Source organism: Numida meleagris, chromosome Z (genome assembly GCF_002078875.1).
Source record: "Numida meleagris isolate 19003 breed g44 Domestic line chromosome Z, NumMel1.0, whole genome shotgun sequence".
NCBI lineage: Eukaryota > Metazoa > Chordata > Aves > Galliformes > Numididae > Numida > Numida meleagris.
Genome location: NC_034438.1, coordinates 26,184,610 through 26,205,532, shown reverse-complemented (window position 1 = coordinate 26,205,532; position 20,923 = coordinate 26,184,610). Strand labels below are relative to the sequence as shown.

Genomic DNA, 20,923 nt, shown 5'->3' with positions numbered 1-20,923 from the left:
GAACCATCTCCAAGGATGGCGAAACACTTAGATTTAAATGTATGCAGGTGAGAAAATCTTAAGAGTAAAATAGTGAAAACTTTGGCTTGACAGGTAAAATATTCAGCCTTGGCTACCCTGAGGAATAATCCCTTCCAAGTCACACTGATGCAGAACACTCTCCAGTAGCTGCTGGTTTTTTTCTGAGCCTTTAATCATAGAGCCATAGAACCACCAAGGTTAGAAAAGACCTCTGAGATCATCCAGTCCAACCATCCATCAATCACCAATATTTCCCACTATACCATGTTCCTCAGTACAACATCTAAATGTTTCTTGAACACCTCCAGGGATGGTGACCCCACCACCTCCCTGGGCAGCCCATTCTAGCACTTGACCACTCTCTTGGAGAATAAGTATTTCCTAAGGTCCAACCTTAATCTCCCCTGGTGCAACTTGAGGCCCTTCCCTCTAGTCCTATTGCTAGTTACGTGGGAGAAGAGGCTGACTCCCACCTCACCACAATCTCTTTTCAGGTAGTTGTAGAGAGCAATAACATCACCACTGAGCCTCCACTTCTCCAGACTGAGCAATCCCAGTTCCCTCAGTCGCTCCTCATCAGACTTGTGGTCTAGTTCCCTCACCAACTTAGCTGCCCTTCTCTGGACATGCTGCAGGGCCTTGATGTCTTTCGTGTAGGGAGGGGCCTGAAACTGAACACTGTACTCAAGGTGTGGCCTTACTGGTGCTGAATACAGAAGGATGATCACTTCTCTGCTCCTGCTGGCAACACTATTCCTGATACTAGCCAGGATTCCACCTGGGCACACTGCTGGCTCATGTTCAGCCAAGCATCAACCAATACCCCTAGATTCGTCTCCTCTACACTGTCTTCCAGCTGCTCTGCCCTAAGCCTATAGCACTGTCTGGGGTTGTTGTGGCCAAAGTGCAGGAAATGGCACTTGGTCTTGTTGAACTTCATCCCATTGGCCTCAGCCCAGTGGTTCAGCCTGTCCAGACCGCTCTGTAGGGCCTTCCTACCTTCAGGCAGATTAACACTTCCTGCCAACTTGGTGTCATTCGAAAACTTACTGAGGGTGCACTCAATGCTCTCATCCAGGTCATCAATAAAGATACTGAAGAGGACAGGACCCAATACCAACCCCTGCGGAACACCACTGGTGAGCAATTGCCAGCTGGATTTAACTCCATTCACCACCACTCTCTGGGCCTGGCCATCCAGCCAGTTCCTTACCCAGCAAAGAGTGTATCTGTCCAAGCCACAGGCTGCCAGCTTCTCCAGGAGAATACTGTGGGAGACAGCGTCAAAGGCTTTGGTGAAGTCCAGGTAGACCACATCAACAGCCCTTCCCTCATCAACCAGGCAGATCACTCAATCATAGAAGGAGATCAGGTTGGTCAAGCAGGACTTGCCTTTCATGTGACTTCTCTAATTACTACTAAAATACAAGCAACCAAAAATTCTGGAAGAGAAAAAGCTATGAACTACTTACCCTCATCCTCCACTCCCACATACAAACACACAGCTTTGGGCAACAGTCCAGATACTTAGCAAGTATGGGAACGTTGCTTAGAAGTTCTTCTCTTGCCATCACTGGAACTGCCTGTTTTTCTTCTAAGCTTCTAATTAGTCCTCAAGGCAGCAGAGCTCAGTGTTGTTACTGCTCACTGCAGTGGCTGATGGGAACTAGCAGCTAATTCCCTGGCAGCTCAGAGGCAGCTCCCTGTATATCCTCTGGCACACATCTGCTTAGGGGGTCTACCACATTAAGAGTCTGTATCAGCTGAGGCAGTAAAGATCCTATTCAAGACAGCCGAAATGTAACCACAGTCTTACAGGCGATGGTGCAGGAGTGAAGCTTAGGAGAGGAAATAATTGATTTTGTTGTTCTGGCAGCTTGCTACATATAAAAACAGGCAAGAGGTCAATTTTTATTTTTGTCCCAGGTCATGTGTGTCATTCTCTCAGTGAAGATTTTTCACTGCAGCTGTTTTGCTGCTTCTGACTGAGGAAGAAACATAAGCATACCAAAAAAAAAAAAAAAAATTCTAATCCTAGCAGTGGAAGAAAAGGACAACCATACTTTCCAGCCATGTAAAGAAACAGAAGATTTAGGATTTTGTCCCCATGAACCCTGTTTTAATCTGCTTTTGTCACTGTTCTCTGCAAATAACATGCATTTGAGGAGAGTATGCATTGCCTGCTTGTTGGTTCTCATAACAGAAGTGTTTGTAGGCATAATGATTCTTGTATATTGGTACTTATAGCAAAGAAACATATATACATTAATCTTATCTGTCATACTCCTATAGTCTTAAATTGATCATTGGAGTTTATACATTAATACAAAGTTTCTAATGAATATTTCAGATGCTAACAGAAGATAAATTTGTGCCAACAATGTATTTTTTAAATTGTTCTGCCCATTAAGTTAAAATCAAACAGCATTCAACATTGTATATACAAATCTTTCATACTGATTAACCTCAGTTTATCTAAGGATGATGTTATGTGGTTGGCTCAGAGTACTTGCTGTGCACTCACACTGAGTCCTCTTTAAGCGTTCATTTCAACTGAGATGGCTGAAGAAAAACCTTCTCAAAAATGTGCCCTGAACTCTGCAGAAGATTCTATACTTGGCAGCTAGGGCTTAACTCCTTGTTAATTTTTTCATTGTTTGCTAAACTGTTTAAACAGCTTCCAAAATCTTGGATCATCTACCACAGCAAGGGCACATTCCATACCATTAGCGATCATACACACTTGCTTTTACATTGTGACTGAAATGTCATAGAACAGCTTCAGTGTGTCTTGTGGTTTTTTTTTTTTTTTTTTTTTTGCTTTGCACTGTGCTACCACATCAAACCAAGACAAATATGGCACAAATGCAAGGATTTATCTTTCAGCTCACACTTTTCACCTGAGCTTCACAAGGGCTTCATTACAAAAATACTACTATAATGCTGATCATTTGTAAAACTCGTATCAAATTTAACAGTTAACATTCTTTGTTTCTGTTTTCTTCCTCGTCAACAATTATTAAGTGAAAGAAGGTCAGACATTAAGAATAATAAAAAGGAGTAAGTAAGTGTTATTCGTGGGGAATTTTCTTTTTGGTATGACAGGGTTGATTGTTTTAACAAGTTTTTTTAACCAAGGTAAAGGTTTTTATTTTTAGCAAGAAGAAGAAAATGTGTATTTTGCATGTTTCATGACGAACTCCAAATAAATCTATAATATATTCACAGGTGGGTGTTCAGCACTGTAATAATGTGAATATTTCAAAAGCCAGAGGAGGAAAAAAAAATTAAATGACACAGAACTGGAAAAAAAATGCATTTGAGTTAATATTTTGCCTCCCCACTTCCTAAGCACACAGACTTGTACAGTTTCTGTGTGATATTTCTGTGGGTGACCGTTAATTTGTTTCACAGTGGAAACAGTAAAGCCCTGCTGTGATGCTACTGATGGCACAGAGCAGGACTTAAGCTGATATGGGTAGACCGGCATTTTCAACTTCTGTCCCTGTGACCAGAAGCTTGGAAGATGGTGCTAGGTTTTTCAGTAGTTGTAAGCTTTCTATGACCTACTGCGGATGGGTTGCCCACAATGCTGAAGGTTATCTAATTCCTGCCTCACAATTATGGCTAAACAACAGTGACTGATATAGGAGCTGGCTGTTGGGAAAACACATGTTAACCTACAAATCTTGCCCCACCAAGCTAGCACACCAGATCAATCACAAAAAGAAAAGACACGAGTGTTTGTTTTTTCCTGGTTATTTCTCAGAGTATTATTTTTTCTTCACAGCTTTAAATTTATAGTAAAAAAATGGATCTCCTATTAGGACAGTGTACCTGAAAAATACTGGCACAATTTCAAGAACATGAAGAGGTACTGTCATTTTCAGAACAGAGAATTGGGACTTTAACTTCAAAGGGAGCCAGAGCAATTACTAAGATAGACACAAAAAGTGGATCTTCCACTCATGCTCATATAAATGAAAAAGTCCAAAAAATGTTGCACTTAACAAAGTTGTTAAAAAGAATGTATTTTTTTGTCTTTGCTGGCTATTACTAGAGGTACAAATTCGACAGAAATTAGACTATACACCTTCACACACTCACATTAGGATGATGCAGGCTATTTGCTATGACAAATTATAACTGCATTTCACTTCTTGATTCATCTATAAAATTGCAAGCTTGGAAAAAGATTATAATTCACTCTAACAGTGTTCAGGACATGAGGTTCTGTTACTGTAATGATTGTAAAGTTTGACTTGTGACAACTGAAATAAATTACCTTACCTAATCCAGTCTGTTTGACTTCAGGGAAGAAGTAGTACACCTGTAGTTGGTAGTAATAACTGTTCTATAAAAAGTCTCCAGGTCATTATTACTGGAGTTAGGAAACTGTGTGACTCATCACATGCAAGTATTACTTTACAAAGGTCAAAAGGAAAAATTATTTGGACATTTTTAATTTGGTCCAACAGCTGGCTGAGGCCTGGACCTGTTCTGCTGTAACTGCATTCAAGCAGTTAGGACAGGTATGCTATCAGGTAAGCACTTTTCACAGTCTAGACTTTTGCTACTGCTACAAACAACAGTACAGCGTGTTTTCAAACAGCATGGTGTGTGTTTTTCAAATTTTCTTAAAAAATTAAGTTAGAATAGACAACTTTGTTGATCTATGCTCACAAAGAGTGATTTTTAATGACCATAAAGAGTAAAGGCAGCAGAGTATAATATACAACATTAAATATTTCTTCCTTGCTGGTTTTCACCTCATGTCTGAAAACGAAAAATATCTGGAAGGATAAAACAAGGAATGTGCATGTGGGACCTGGTGGACCCAACTTCATTTTTCTTGTGTAAACGTATCATTTCCTATGTTATAAAAACAGAATCTCATCATTGCAGCTTAGGGCTCCCAATGCACGGAGATATTTGAAGCCTGAGAGGGACATATGATTTTAAAAGTGAATTTTAAAATGCAGCCTAAGTCTATTTCCTGCTCACCTGTCATCTTCCAGAGACAAACCAAAACCCAGAGTATTCTACTCATGCAGCAGGGATTATCACGTCTGGCTCTGGTGACTGCACAGATCTAAGCACAGTATACTAACAGTCTTCAACAACTATTACAGAAAATAGATGGCTATATTTTAAACACAATCTGAGTACCCAGTCAAATGAAAAGATTAGCTTCCTGCCAACAACAGCTGTGTGTAACATCTGTCTCAATGGTTACAACACTATTCTGCTTGTTTCTACAGAGGCTGTTCGCTAATAAAGAGCACATTTATATTACAGAGCTTACCTTTCCCACACCTGTACTCTAAACATTTGACTGGATGGGCCTGTATTTCGCATCAGCCCCTTAATTAAGTGGCTTCTGTCACCTTGGTTATAAAACAGGTGGGACAGCCCAAAAACAGCAATCATAAAATGTAGGGTAAGCAATACAAACCAAAAGTAAATCACTACAAATAGCCAAAGACATCAGCATCTTCAAAAAGAAGTAAGAGATTATTTTACTATTCTTTCTTTTCTACTTCCTAAAAGTTAATTTTAGGCAAAAAGAATATAGCAGTATTTTGCAAAGTTTACCATAAGAAAAGTCTGTGCATTTAGTTTTTGTGATGGGCGATAGGATGTCACATCTAGTAAGAGAGTCCTGAATAATCTTACCTTTGAAATATGAACAGATGCTTACAGAGATCAGCTCAACACTATGAATGAATATCCTATGGCATAACCTTGGTGTATAATGTTGCTTTCTTCCTAAACTTGCTCCTCCAAGTGATTTACAATCCACCTCTTGTAGAGGAGGAATGAATGTTCACAAGGTGAACGTTCATCTTGAGGATTCACACAGTTTTGCATGGACACGCAGAGTTTTCCACAGTTTGCTTTTCATTAACTCCATGCTTGTACAAAATACGACAGCATGCAATCTAAGTCTGGTCTATGACAAGGTTATAGGAATTTGAGAAAAAACACTATAGCAATGTTCCTCTTTCCATGCTCTCTCTTGTGGCACAGCTTACTCCCAGGTGTAGTGCGATGGTCCATGTGGATACAGAAGGTTTTGATACAGCTGTACTTAAATGCAACAGCTATCAATGCGAGAATGTGAAATGCAAATCAGCTGATGCTGGTTTATATTATACATAGTGACCAGCCAAACTGGGCATCACCCACATCTGCCATTCGCTCAAGTGTGGTTGTAAACTGCACTAGCACAGACAGTCTGGTTTAACTCCTCACAGGAAACACCCTAGCAAAGGCAAATGAATTATCTTTAGGGCTGATAAAAAGATAATTTCACAGGCATTAAGAAGTTCCCTCCGTTAACTGCAGGGCTACTTACAATAGACAGGAACTCTCCCTAGCCTGCTTCAATATTCTTGACCTTGAGGTAGATTTATGTTACTTTCCTGCAGGTTATGTCCCTCCCTTGGGGTGGAGAAGTACCATAAAAATGTTTCAAAGAAGAGAGAGAGGTTATTATACCTATAGAAATAACTGTCTGAGACCTCTAATAGAAGTTGTTCGGTGTTCCACATGCAGTGAGTAGTCATGGCTGACACAACAGGGATGAAACCATCGCCTCAGCTCAATTCCTTCACAATTTTTCTGCTCACTCACACTGTCTTGAACTCAAACAGTAGTGGGATAGAAAGTAAAATGCCCAAATGCAGATACTGTAGCAGGAACTGACCTTTGTAAGTAGCATAAAGGAGCAAAGCTCCCTGTCATCTTTCTCTCCTTCGCATCTGCTTCAGAAGCACGTACAGTCTATTCCGTGTGATAAATACAAATCCAGGTGACACCAATACAATGATGCCATAAAAAGAACCAGGACAAACCAGCTTGCAGTAAGTCAGGAAGAGAAGGGTAACGTTTCTTGGAATAACGTAACACATAAGAATCAGGGTTTTCAAATGTCTGTTAAGTCTAATGCTAATGAAGTATGGGTTGGATAAGCAGATAGGGAGCTGGATCAAAAACTAGCCAGACAGCCAGACCCAGAGAATGTTCAGTGGCGTGCAGGCTAGCTGGAGGCTAATCAACAGCAGTGTACCCCAAGGGCTGGTGCTGGATCCAGTGCTGTTTAATGTCCTCATTAATGATCTATGCAACGGGCAGAACGTACTCTCAACAAGTTTGCAGAAGACACAAAACTGGGAGGAGTGGCTTGCTCTGGCATACTGTAGACTCTGTGTCTTGCAGGATGGGTGGCAGAAGCGGGCTAACAGGAAACTCCCAAAGTTCAACAAGGAGAAGTGCAGAGTCCTGTAAGTGGGGAGGATCAGCCCCAGGCACTAGGACAGGCTGTGGACACCCAGCTGGAAAGCTCTGAGGAACAGGGCCTGAGGGTCCTGGAGGAAAACAAACTGAACATGAGTTAGCACTATGCCCTTGCACGAAAGAAAGCTAGTGGTATGATGGGCTGCATTAGATGAAGTATCTCCATCGGGCCAGGAGAAGTGCTCCTTCTCTTCTCACTGCGTCAGGTGCTGTGCTCCCCAGTGCAAGGGATATGTGGACATTCTGGAGAGCATTCAACAAAGGGCCACCAAGATGAGGAAAGGACTGGAGCATCTCTTCTGTGAGGAGAGGCTGAGAGAGCTGTTACTGTTCAGCTTACAGAAGAGGAGGCTCCAGGGGATCTAATCAATGTCCATGAGAGGTCGGAGCCAGGTTCTGTTCAATGGTGCCAGTGCCAGGATAACAGGCAATGGGCACACACTGGAACACAGGATTTTCCATATGAACATCAGAAAAGTTTTTTACTTTAAAAGGTGACTGAGCACTGGCACAGGTTTCCCAGAGAGGTCATACAGTCTCTCTCCTTGGAAATATTCATTGTTCTGTACATGGCTCTGGGCACCCTGCTCCGGGTGTCCCTGAGGTGGGGGTTGGGCCAGACGGACCCAGAGGTCTCTGGCAACCTCAGCCACTCTGTGGCTCTGAGAAAGAATTGAGAAGATACTTTGACCAGCTCATACGCTATCCCTGTAAACTGGAAATAGGAAAGACCTGCTCTGGCAATTGGGAAAAAAAATATATAGGTTGAATTCAGCTGAAAAACTGGATATAGTACCTAATGAAAGATGTAATTATATCTCTGAAAGACAACTGTCCAAATATTTTCAACAGCCAAATTAAAAGGCTCTTACATGAAACTGCATGCAGGAATAAGATGCTAACCTGTTCTTTATGTTCCCTGCACATGCAAGTCACAGTATTTTTTTCTGAAGGATATAAAAAAATCGGCTTCCCATTTACAGAAGTCTAAGAAAACTGGCCATTTAATTTAAACTAACAGGCTGATATATGCATATCACGGTACTTTTATACATCTCATTTTTACCTTTAATTTCCTATTAGTAGTTAATGTTCTCTATTCAAAACACAAAAACACAACTATTTCACACATGCAGTATATAAAAAGCCACTTGTTGCCACACCAATTACAAATCAGAATTTTCTAGCCTCTCTTAAAAGCTATACTGCACTGCATATCTATGGTATGGATCTAGGATAATCCAGACAGTCTACTATTTGATTGTTTGAACATACTGTTTTGCACATAAGGTTGAAAAGTCCTATTAACTTGAGTTATCCCTACTCAGATTCCCAGGGTGCAACTCATTTGACTAAAACAGGATTCAACCCTTTCATCAAGAGTGTCTTCCCTAGTGACCTTCCTTCCTGAATTAGGTTGGCTCAGCAAAAATGAGCACAGGATTTTTAATACTATCACTGTCCTGACAGTACATATGCTTAGATGGTGTCTCAGTGGTCACATTTGATAGGATATATCAAACAGCATTTAAAAGCTGACAGTAGTTACACAGCAAAGACACAGCAAACACCTTAACAGACAGTTATTTTTATTAAGATTTCTATCATGACTTTCTTTATGCAAAGAACTGACATGGAGAATTTACCACATCTTCTAAAAAGTACGTCTTTATACTTCCCACGAGTTTGTTGTAGATGCAAAATAGAAAATGACTGAGATTCTCCCTGCAGCTTACTGAATATATTTAAACAAACAAGAAGTATCTTGGCCTATGTAATGAAGTTTGGAAAACTGCTCCAAGTAATCAGCATTTCATTATATCTATTTAGTAGCAGTTTTATCTAAATTCAATCAAGCAATATATGCCTCATCCCCATAAAGATGTTGCACTGAAAATAAATCTGCTATCAGAGGAGGCTGGAAATTGCCTCCTCTGCCACAGAAACCAGTCTGCTCCACACCTGATCCCTCCACAGGTTCAAGGGGTCTTTGTCATTCATGGTATTTTCTGGTGAACCTTCAGACAGAAGACTTTGTACAACTCAAGAGTTAAGCTAACTTCATTATTTTAGGTAGGAATAACCTTAATGCGTTATCATCATTAGCGTAAAGTAGAATTCACAGTACCATTTGAGAATTAGATAGGGTTTTGTCTGTTAGTGCAACCTTTTTAAAAGTAAGTTATCTTTAGCCAAAGGTTTGCCTGGAGAGGTATATATATATAATACAAACCTATGACTCTGAACTCATCCTTAAGTATACTTCTTAAAACTAGAACATGAAAAGAAATTTCAGGAAAAATTTGACAGCTTCAGGAACTAAGAAATTAAAAGATTGAGCTCAGTGCAAAAAAATCATTTTTATAACACTGGTAAATACAAAGATTGGTGGTCTGCAGAGACAGTGAAGGAGCACATCTGCTGGGAGGGCTTTTACTGGGTCACCTGTCTGGAAGTGAAGAGACAGGGAGCCACACTGATGCTCATGGTAGTTTTCTGTTTTGTAATTTATCTCTTGAAATGTTTTGAATGTACAGGTAGGTGCCTAAAACATAATTTTCTTCACTTGAAGTCAAAACAATTTACTGTTGTTGCAAAATCTAAGTGGAAGATAAAATAACCACATTAGCTAAATAGAAGTCATAAAAACAGAAATCCCTTCAGTGAATGCTGTATGTATCCTAGCCCACGGGTGGAGCAAGCTGCTTAAAATTCAGCTTCTATCATCGCTCAGACATACACTACTCAATGGCTACATGTCAGAGCCCACTTTTCCACCAAGGATAAGTTGTTTCCTCCAGCATTCAATAAAATTATTTTTTAACTTTCTTGGTTTCTGGGTAGAAAATAGTGATTGAAAAGTAGACACATTTAAGACGTGCAATGTACGTCTTCTAGTTACTGTCTAGGAGTGACTTGATGCAACATGGATGAACTTTTCCATGCCCCCTAATGGTTCCTGAACACAATGGATGCCAATAGCATTCTGAGAGCACCATAAAGGTCTCCTAACACTGCACACTAGGGAGAGCTTTCTTCCCCTTCCTTTGTCCTGTGCAGGAATCCCTGTGGAAAGACAGTATGGCTTAGTGATGCCCTAGGCTTGATTTGAAATAAAGTGTAAAGTTGTACAGGAATTAATGTTCTCATGTAATAGAAATAAACGTTACATGCACCAGATGCTTTCTGAAGTTCTGCTCAGTTTTGGCCGCTTAGCTCCAGGTAATACACAGGTAAATTGTAAGAATGCTGCCTAGAATCAGGGATACTAATTTAAGTGCTTGCTCCTTAATTTCTGCATAAAAGATGAACATCATTATATGTGAAAGTTATCCCATTAAAACAGAAGGAACTACTCACACATACATGCATTAAGAACATATGTGCAAGTCTTAGCAGGATTAAAAAAAGGCAGGAAGCAACAGGTTGGGGCAGCAAGCATGGGTGGAAGGGCAAATAAAGTGATAGACATAGTTATGTGGGCAGATTGCATATGCAGCTCACAAATCTGATCATATTTTAAGACCTGATTTTAAAGTTTGTCCTTGCTTTAAACAAATACAACAGTTGCCATGTAATAGCTCCTTCCTGAAGCATTTGCAGCCCCAATGCACACGATCAAGAACACACACTAACTTTAAATCATGATGCCTGAGCTCTAACACAACATTCCAGATTATGCCATTGTTAATTTTTTACAGAACAGCGGTTAGCACAGTTTGTAAGCTGTTTGGATACCTGTCATGCTTTTAATGAACATGCCGTGCTCACCTTATGTGAGGAGCACAGAAGCAGTGAAGAACCAGTAGAGAGCCTAAAACTCTACTGGTCCTCATTAAAAGCAGCATGTAGTCAGTTCACCAGCAAGAGAAATGAGTGAGAAAGAATAGAGCTTGAATGTGTGTTTACAGTGGAGAGTATAATGCAGAGTAATTATACAGATAATGTAATAACTCCTGTAAATGATGCCTTGTCAGTAATGACTTTCATTAAGGGCTCTGTTTTGAAGAAGTAAGTTCAGGAACTGAAGAAAGAGGAAGAAAAATTTCTAGCTGCACAGCGGCCTTTTGTGTACAGGAAAGTAGATTAAGACACTGACCTAATATTCCCTTTTTTTATTATTAAAAAGAAGATTAAAAATGCCTCTTATCAAAACATATTACTGTACTGGTAACAGTACAGTACTGGAACAAACTGTGCATGGGTTGTGCAAAAACAACATGGTCCTTCTGAAGAAATGGAAATGATGCTCTGCTAGCAAACATATAATCCCTACCAAAGTGTAAAAGAGAATATTCTTACTCGCAAAATAAATATGCAGGTTGTTAAGCCAGAATCGCATCCAGAACATGAAGAATATAATACCTGAACATTTGGTTTACTACAAAATATACCAAGTGCTCCACTATCCAATCAGAGGAAATAAAAATAATATTGTGATGGTCTAATTTCAGAACAGTTCTTAATAGTAAATCTTTGTGAGCCAGACTAACTGGCACTGGTGCACTAGTTTGTAAGGCTTCAGTTGTACAGATGAACAGCAACCATCACCATGGATGGGAGAAGCTGCCAGAAAGCTGACCCTAAAAATAGGAAGATAAAAAATAACCCAAACCCTGTGAATATCAGGCAGTTACGCACTTTATTCAAGCAAGGCCTCAATTTACGAGGAATCACGGGGGATCCTGCAGCAATCCGCTCGTCTCACGGCCTCTCAGTATGATATCTCACCCTTGTGTACATTCACCATGAATTAAAAATGAATCCTCGGGGGATATGGAAAGGTACGCTGATGTGGGCCCTGCCATGGGAAAGGCGTATGGCAGCAGAGCTAATTTTATCCTCTGCAGCTGAAAACCCCATGTCTTCCAACAAACTGCCAGGGTGGTGGGGTTTCTGTGCAGACTCTTCTCTCCGAGGTCAGCCTTTTCCTCAGTTCGTGTTACCTTTACGCTATTTGCCTTCTTACGCATCAGCAAACTCAGCCACCTCGCACTTACACCAACCCCCTGGAAACATGCTTTTAGACTCCGATGACGAGACTCTGGAAAAGCAGCCTCGCGTTTCCCTTCGGCACACCGGTGTGGAAATAACTGCCTTGCTTTCTTGCGGCCACCGCAGAGCAGGGAGCAGCTGAGCGTCAGCACTTCCCTGGGACAGGACACCCGAGCTCCCGGACGGCGGCGCGACCAGGAGTGACACTGCGGCGTCCGACCGCTGAACGCTCATTTCACAATGAAACAAACTTCTTTCACATCAGAGGGATTATTTTTTTTCTTTCCGTGGATGGAAAGGTAAAAGTGAAAAAAAGCACGGCGAGGGATGCCTCTGCCGTGCGGATGCCCCACGTAAGCCCCTCTTTCCCAGGCGCGGCAATCCCGCCCTCGGACCCTTGTGCCGCTACGCGCGCAGCCCTCCACGGACACAGACGCGGCCGGCGGGGCACCGCTCCACGCCGGCCTATCTCCGGGGAGCAGCCGCGCCCCGCTACGCCGTGCCGCCCGCCCCACCGAGCAGCTGCCCCGCGCAGCCCCCGAGGCACGGCGGACGCCTCTCACCTGTTGATTTTCAGGGCGAACGCCCTCCGATCAGCGGCGGGTAACGTCGCCATGCGGAGGGCGCAGGAGCCGGCTGCGCGGACGGCGGGCGCCTGGCTCGGTGCTTTTACTCGCGCCGCATGCTGCGGGCTGGAAAGCCGGCGGCCGTCTGACAGCTTCGGCTGGCAACTTCCGTGTTTCACCTTCCTCGCCGAAATCGAGCGAGGTGGGAGGGCTCAGCCGCCCGCGCCGCCGGCTGCGGCCCCGCCGCGCCCCGCTCCGCGCCCGGCACCCCCAGCCGGATCCTGAACCTTTTGGAGGATTCCGAGGGAAAGCGCAAATCTAAGCGAGCGCGCCAAGGAGGGAAGGCACCTGCGGAGGAAGGCGGGTGCAGACCCCGACCCGCATCCCCAGGCCGCCCCCGGCCCCTTCCGTCTGGGTACCGCGGTGTTGGTGTCACGCACCCCCACGCTCATCCGCCCTTCACGTACGTGGGAGTAGCCGAGGTCGTTTCTCCATCACCTGGCACATGGGTGTAAGGACTGGGCAGGCAGACATAGCGAGGTACGTTAGGAGTGCGTTAGAGTCGGTACCTGGTTAGTGAGCACATGCGTGCTGCCAGCAGCAGGTGTAGCCCCTTCCGCAGGGAGGGACTGCCTCACCTACAGCCCGCGAAGCCAAGATTTATGATGTAAATAGATGCCAGTTCTTTATCTGGGATGGTGTTCTGCCAATACATTTGTGCACTGTGGATATGACTTCCTCTTACATTAAAGTAATTGATTGCATAAGGAAAACCCACACATACCAACACCAGATACCAGTCAAGTTTGGCACTAAGCAGGCCGTGCTACTGCACGTTTCACCTTCACTTGCAGGTCAGCTTTTAAAGGATCATTTTTAGTAACTATCTTGTGGTTGTGTTGCAAAGTGGTATTTCCTCACTGGCGTGTTCCTCTCAGACTTTGTGCAAAAAAGCCTTTGCTGCTTTTGCAAAATAAGCAGAACTCAGGATTGATTAAAAGGGAAAACAGAAGCCAGATAAAGTCCCTGCAGGTGGATTCTGAGGTAGCAGAGGCAGTTCAGTTTTAGGCTGTCCTGTTTTCATGAAATCCCTGCCGTGGTACAGCCACCTTTTGGAAGGCAGATGCAGTTTGCCTGTCCATTCCCAGTGTGCTGAGGGGGTTATCTAGAGAAGAACAGGTCATCTAAGGCAAGGAATAGTAGATTATCATACAGTGAAGGTCTGAAATTGTATCATCGACAATTACCTTTTACTCTTCAGGATTCCCCAACTCTTAGAGCACTGTTAGTATGGGTGTGCGTAAATATGAATGTTAACCCACATGGCCTTCAAAGAGCACTGGCTACATGCCCTTGTAGAAGTGCAGAAATGCAGAAGAGATGAAAGATGTAACAGAAGTAAATGTTAAAAATTGAGAATGGAAACAAATACATAGTTATATTTGTAAGAAAAAACAGAAGGATCTACAGAAGAATGAGATCTCAAAGACAAGTCTGAAAACTGAGAAAGAAAATATTAAAACCTACTATTACTAGACTGGTACTAACTGGAAAACAATTGCTGTGGGAAGAATAAATTAGAAACCTTTTTGGACAGAATTTACCCACCACACCCTTCTTTTATTTACGTCACCAAGATAAAGCTAACACCATTTACTTACTGTTAATTTGAACTTAGTTATCACTTGGCTACAAATCACTCATAGCTATGATCTGGTGTATGTGTTGGTTTCAAGAAAACTTGGGTGCCGGAGATACTGGTCGTGTCAAGGTAGTGCTTGGTACTGCCTTACTTCTGTGCACTCCCATGTGTCTGTTGGAACTTGATCATTGCCTTAGAACTCTTCCCAGTGCACAACCCAGCTGCAGCTTTAATGGATGTATTACTGACACACAAGGAACATCCAAATGTGTGGCCTCCTCTCAGACAGGCCAGGGCAATCTGGTTGTGGAAAAACAAGAACAATGAAACATTTTTTAATAGACCCTTGCCATTTTAATGCATGCACTCATTTCTGAGAGCCTAATTTGGCACACACAATTGACACAAAACACACAATGTTTGATGTTTCCTGGAGCACTTGGTATGCATTTCTACCTACGGTAGCTGGAGTCAAGGGCCTCAGCACTGTTGAAAGCTACACATCTGAAATTAACTGAAATACTTAATTCAGCACCATGGCCTCTCCAGAACACTTTCTCTCTTTTATACTACTTGAAATTGGTGTACAGAAGACCAACCTTCTTGTCTCCTGTTTGCTTTTCAGAATTTTAGCTTAGAGACTAATATAAACCACTCTCTCCTTAAGAAGATAGGAAATAAACACCAGTTTGTGCACTTTCTTTGCTGTCCAGACCCACCACAGGATGGGAAAGAGTCGTTTCATATCTACTCTTCACACAGGTTGAGATAGTCTTTCTCAGGTCAGCTTCATTCTATCTCCTGTGTAAAAGAAGGAGCAGTGGAAGAAAAACTTCACTGTGTAGTTTTTCACTAGTATAAGGTCATTTCTGTCATATGCAGTTGCTTTCTGGTAGCTTAATCCTGCGTTATAGGTAACCTGCTGTTAGAAGAGCGATTTCTCCACATAAGCCAAGTCTCCTATGTCTCAAAATACTGCTTCTGAAAAACACGATCATCTTTATAACTGTTTAATTTCAAAAGCTTCCATGAAGCTACACATTTCCTAACTATGCCTTTATTTCTAGCAGCTTACAAGTGAGGGAGGAGAAAAGTGATGAAAAATAAGCAGGAAGCTCCCTTAACCATTCCATGCCTTGTCTGGCTGTAGAGACAGCAAGACAACAGTTTGGGCATTAGATAGATATGTTTCACATCTATCTTTCTGTTCATTGTAGGCCAAAATGGAAGGGATTGGACTTTCCTGTTCTTTCTTTACTGAGGCCTGTGGTTAATTGTGTCTGGGGTGTTGGGTTTCTTTGTTTGAGAATGGGAAGATGTTTCTATTTCTAGCTGTGTCTCCAGAACTGCTAACTACTCAGGAAGAAATCACTACCTCAGTTTTCATGCCTTGTCTTACCTGCTAAATTTGGCAACACAAATTGAGGTAGTCTCAATAAACATATCAATCTCACAAATACACCTATTTATGAATAATACAAGTATTTATTTTACAGTTTCCCACATTTTTGATAGAGAAAGACAAAAAGATAATTCAAAAATGTTTTGTCTTGTGCAGAAAAAAAGAACACCTGAGGAGATATATAAAACTGGGGTTTCCAAGACTGCTATCAGTAGCTGTAGACCAAACACTTAGATCATCAGAAGTTTTTGTATTTTCTGATAAACTGAATTACCAGCAGCCTATTTCATCATATGAGCAGCAAAAGTCATCAAGTATTCTTTTTCATCTATTATTTCAACACTCTATTGCAGTTTTTGGAGAAAAAAAAAAAGAAAGAAACTCCATCAGGAAAGTTTAGATGTTTTTAACTCATTGGGTTACTATCATATGAGATAGACTTAGACTGTTTTTTTTTTAAACCATCAGATCCAATTTTGTCAATACTACTGCTTCAGCTTATTAAGCAGTACTGTTATTTGAGTTCCTGCAACTAAGGGGTCCTCCAGTGGTCCATAATGGGACCAGTGCTCCTCAACATCTTTAGAAAGGATTTGGGCTGAGTGGTGCAGTTGATACAACAGGAGAAAGAGATGCCATCCAGAGAGACCTGGTCAAGCTTGAGAAGTGGGCTCACATGTACTAAATTAAGATTCAACAAGGCTAAGAACATATGGGACAATCTCAGGTACATATACAGACTAGAAGAAGAACTCATTGAGAGCAGCCCTGCAGAGAAGAACCTGGGGGTTCTGGTGGAATGAAAAGCTGAGTATGAGCAAGCAGTGTGCACCTGCAGCCCAGAAGGCCAACAGTATCCTGGGTTCCATCAGAAGAGAGGTTGCCAGCAGAGACAGGTAGGTGGTAGTTTGCCTATGCTCTGCCCTCATGAGGCCCCATCTGGAGTACTGCATCCTTACCGGGGGTCCCCAGCACAGGAAGAATGTGGTACTTTTCAAATGTGTCCAGAGGAGGCCCATGAAGATGATCAGAGGGCTAGAGCAACTCTCCTATGAAGACAGGCTGAGGGAGCTGGGCTTGTTCAGTCTGGAGGAAAGAAGGTGGCAGGGAGACCTCATTGCAGCCTTCCGGTACTTAGAAGGGAGATTATAAACAAGAGGTAGACCAACTTCTTATACAGGCAGATAATAACTGGACAAGGAGAAACGGTTTTAAACTTAGAGGGGAAATTTAGGTTAGTTATTAGGAGAGTCAGAGAGTGATGAGTCACTGGAACAGATTGCCCAGAGAAGCTGTGGTCAGGGCCAGGTTGGATGGGCCCCTGGGCAGCCTCATCTGGAGGTTGGCAACCCTGCCCAAGGCTGGTGATTGTAACTAGATGATCTTTGAGGTCCCTTCCAACCCAAGCCATTCCATGATTCTATGAACTTACAAACTTATTATATATAATCACACCTGTAGAACAAGAAATAGGAATCTTCAAGTCTCTCCAATCAAGAGATGAAAAAAAAGGGTAATCAAGTGCCAGTGAAAGCACAAAAAAGTCGAAATAAAGCAAAGAAAAGAATGCAGCTTGGAACACATCATGATTTCCCAGACCTGGCTTGCTTGGATGGTAGCAGTTGTGGGGGGTCTTGCATACAATACAGTAGAAAGCATGGTCTCATTGCCTATTTCCTCCTCCCCACCTTCCACATGCATCCCAAACTGTGATCCTAATGATCACTCTCTCCCATGTGCTCGTTTCAGCCCTCCAAAAAGACGTAAAGGCATTCATCCCTCCAATCCCACTGCATTTTCAAATGTTCTCTCTGTGCCTTCTTTTTAGTGCTGCAGCCTGAAGGTGGTGGGGCAGTGCTGCTGGTTGGTTGGTGTGGCTGGGCAGGGTGAGGAGCTGCAGGCTCAGCTTCATGGAGCAGAAGGGTGACTTGAGTACGTGCTGCCAGGCAGGACTGCTACTGCTGTGTATTATTTTGAGAGTTTGCAAACTGGGGTTTGAGAAATGCTAGAAGAGACAACAATCAACGTGTCTATATACCGTCTTCTGGGGGCTTTTTTTCTGTAATTGCACGCATTTCTAAACATCTTTTTTTTTCTTAAAAAAGTGAATTAGCTGTCACTTTATTGGCAGTCATATCCCTGCAAAACATGCTAATGCATGACAAAGTATTACAGTGCCATGCTTACCATTAAACACAACTTTGTGGCCCAGGATAGTCAGGAACGGTGAAGCCCTGCTGAATCTCTAAGCATCCCCTGCTGTTGAAGAGGATGTATCTTTGATGCCCTACTTTCTCAGTATTCTTTATAAGTCTGCATCCTCAACAAAATACACTGGCAGTATACGTCAGTAATGAGCAACCGTTACCTGATTAGCTTATGGGTATTTGGAATTTTGCACCAACAGGAAAACTGTTATTATCTCAGTATGTGCCAGCAGCACACAATGCCTGATAATGTTTGTTTAATAGGACACCTCATACAACTCTGCTGGCTAATGAAGCCAGCACAACTAGATGCTTTCCTGCTAAGGGAAGTTGCAATGTGGTCGTGTGCACTGCTCACAATGACATAAAGCTCAACTGCATCCAATAATGTCAAACTGATTTGTTCAAGTTTAAATAAAACATAAATGTTATATGAAATTCAGCAGGATAAAATACAGAAAATATATGAACTTTTCTTCTAATCCTACTGACATCTGAAATAGATTGGCAAAGAAGTTCTGAACCATTCTTTTTTTTGCTTTGTTTTAAAAAAAGAAGCTTAATTGAAGTTTCATTTCTGTGTTGGTAAAACAGGAGAAAGGGAACTTAGACCACTCTGCAGCCATCTGTTTTTTCATAAAACAGATGATTCTAGAAAGAAAGCAAAAGGCTATGCAAAAATATGCCTTCTTTTTCCATTCATCTGTGTAAATATTCTGGAGAAATAAAAATATTACTGACCAGACTCTTAACACAAAGTTTCTCAGAAGAGAAATTTTTCTTTGCTCATGTTCATAGGGAGCAGAACTTAAATGGAAGCAATGGATAGGCAAAATTTTCCTTTTTTTTTACCATGATCCACTTACATAAAATTAGGCAACTTGCTAGGTTGTGTATGTTTAAATTTGGGCTATAATCTATACTTTTATTCGAATGTTCTCAGTTTCATTAAAACACATTAAAACCTAACAGGAGATTGTGTGCAAGTCATGAAAAAACAGGAATGTTAAAAAGTAGATGTACTGACTAAAGGAACGCTGGTGTCTTTAAAACTGTTGTTTTCATACACAGTATGTGAGTGATAGGTTCTTCACACACACCAATAAAATCCAACAATTTCATTTTTTAAGGCAGTTTATATTCCAAAATCAAAGCCCTCTTTGCAGCTTCATGTGGGCAGAACTGTACCTCAGTACAGGACCTCACTGAAAAGCAGGAGATAGAGGTCTGACAGCATCAGAATTGCTCGCCTGGGTCAGGTCAGGCTTTGGCAAGCCTGTGCAGATGACACTGACTAGCCACATGTTTTATGGCAGAAATCTATCACAGTATTTGCAAGATCTGAGCCAGTTTTCTATCTTTTACTTGCTGTAGTTTTTTTACTGGTTATTATTGGACTTAATTTCTCAAAAGGTTGCTCAAGCGTAAATGTTTTCCCACAAGACTTTCAAATCCTATTTATCTGTTTATTTTCTGTGTGTCCACACTGGATATGACAGAAACATCCAGCAGGACATACATACCAGTGGTCATGAGAAGATGTCAATCTAAATACAGATAGGAAAATAGTGATAGTTTAACAGAAATACTTAAACACAAATAAGAAATAAGTGGGTGTACCCAGGGTAGTATGCAAATCACACATGAAGTTATGCCCTTGCTTACCAGTTTATATTTTGAGATATGCAGGGGACTCTTCAGCGGCTACTGAACTGATCACAAAATTGATTTTAATTTCTATTTCTTCATGGTTTTGCAGATTAGTGTCCATCCAAAAGTCTGGCATCAGATTTCATCTGGGACTCACTTCTCTGGAACGCTGAACTACAGTGTACTATATAGACTATTAATACCTTAACAAACCCTCCTTCTCCAGAAACTGTTACATTCTGTGCAATACTGAAATGCCAATTATCTTCTTTCCCTGTTGTTTCAATCACACCCCGCTCCCATTGCTATTGTATCATGTATCAATAACTTTTAATCTTTCACAACACTCCTCAGTGCGTACTCTTCCTTACTCTCATGGCTCTTACAGTCGTATTTCCTAATTCTCCCCAGAGAACAAACACTTTTTTTTTACCATTGCCTAAACCACTCTGAAACAAACTGCTCTGTTTTTGGTGAGATCTTCAGTACTCGGGAAGGCACTACCTTCTTTCAGTTGCTGCCAAAACCACTTAAACTTGGAGTTAAATATGACTTCCTGGAATCTATCAACATTTTACCGCTTTCTGATAGTATTTATTTGGTCTACAAATGTCTTAGAATAAAACACTCCAACTGTCCCACTCAGTTTTAGGTTTACTACATACATTTTAGCTGCCACCACAACACAATATGAAGGTTTTGCAATTAGCTTCATAAAGTAGGCTTTATTGCAGAGTTCATCAGAAATTCAAGGACAGCTAGTACAGCAAAATTCTAGCATTTTAATATAAACTTTGAATAAACCAAAAGGAAACTCTAAATCCACATTATTTGTGCAATTTTGTTCAAAAGAAACATAATGAGCTGTGTCATGTGGACTAATGAAAAGCAGAACAGCCTGAAGAACCAGGACACATGTCTCATCACCTTTTTTTCCCCCCAGAACCAGATGTCTCACCGACATGTAAATGAAATGTCAGTATTGCAACTAGCCTGATTTTTGGAAGGCAATTTATAGCCTTTTATATGATCTGTCATGCTACCATGCCAGTTCCCAACCTCTCTGACTATTCTTCCTTTCATGCACAGCTTTCTCTGAGTGAAGATCTTTCAGATTTTTCTTAATCACTCCCTTAGTAAC

The 20,923-nt window shown here is 41.6% G+C and overlaps 1 protein-coding gene across 3 annotated transcripts in view; it reads right to left on the bottom strand.

The window, feature by feature from the left end:
• DOCK8 (dedicator of cytokinesis 8) overlaps positions 1-13,497 on the bottom strand; it is an 85,604-nt gene extending 72,107 nt beyond the window's left edge. The window contains exon 1 of one of the 3 annotated variants that reach the window (XM_021380250.1): positions 13,349-13,497. Coding sequence is in view for 1 of the 3 variants with exons in the window: in XM_021380249.1 (XP_021235924.1) it covers positions 12,879-12,931 (53 nt within the window). In the remaining 2 variants the exon portion in view is untranslated. Of the gene's footprint in view, positions 1-12,878; positions 13,060-13,321 lie in introns of those variants that run through there. The other 2 variants (XM_021380251.1, XM_021380249.1) reach the window with 2 other exon arrangements.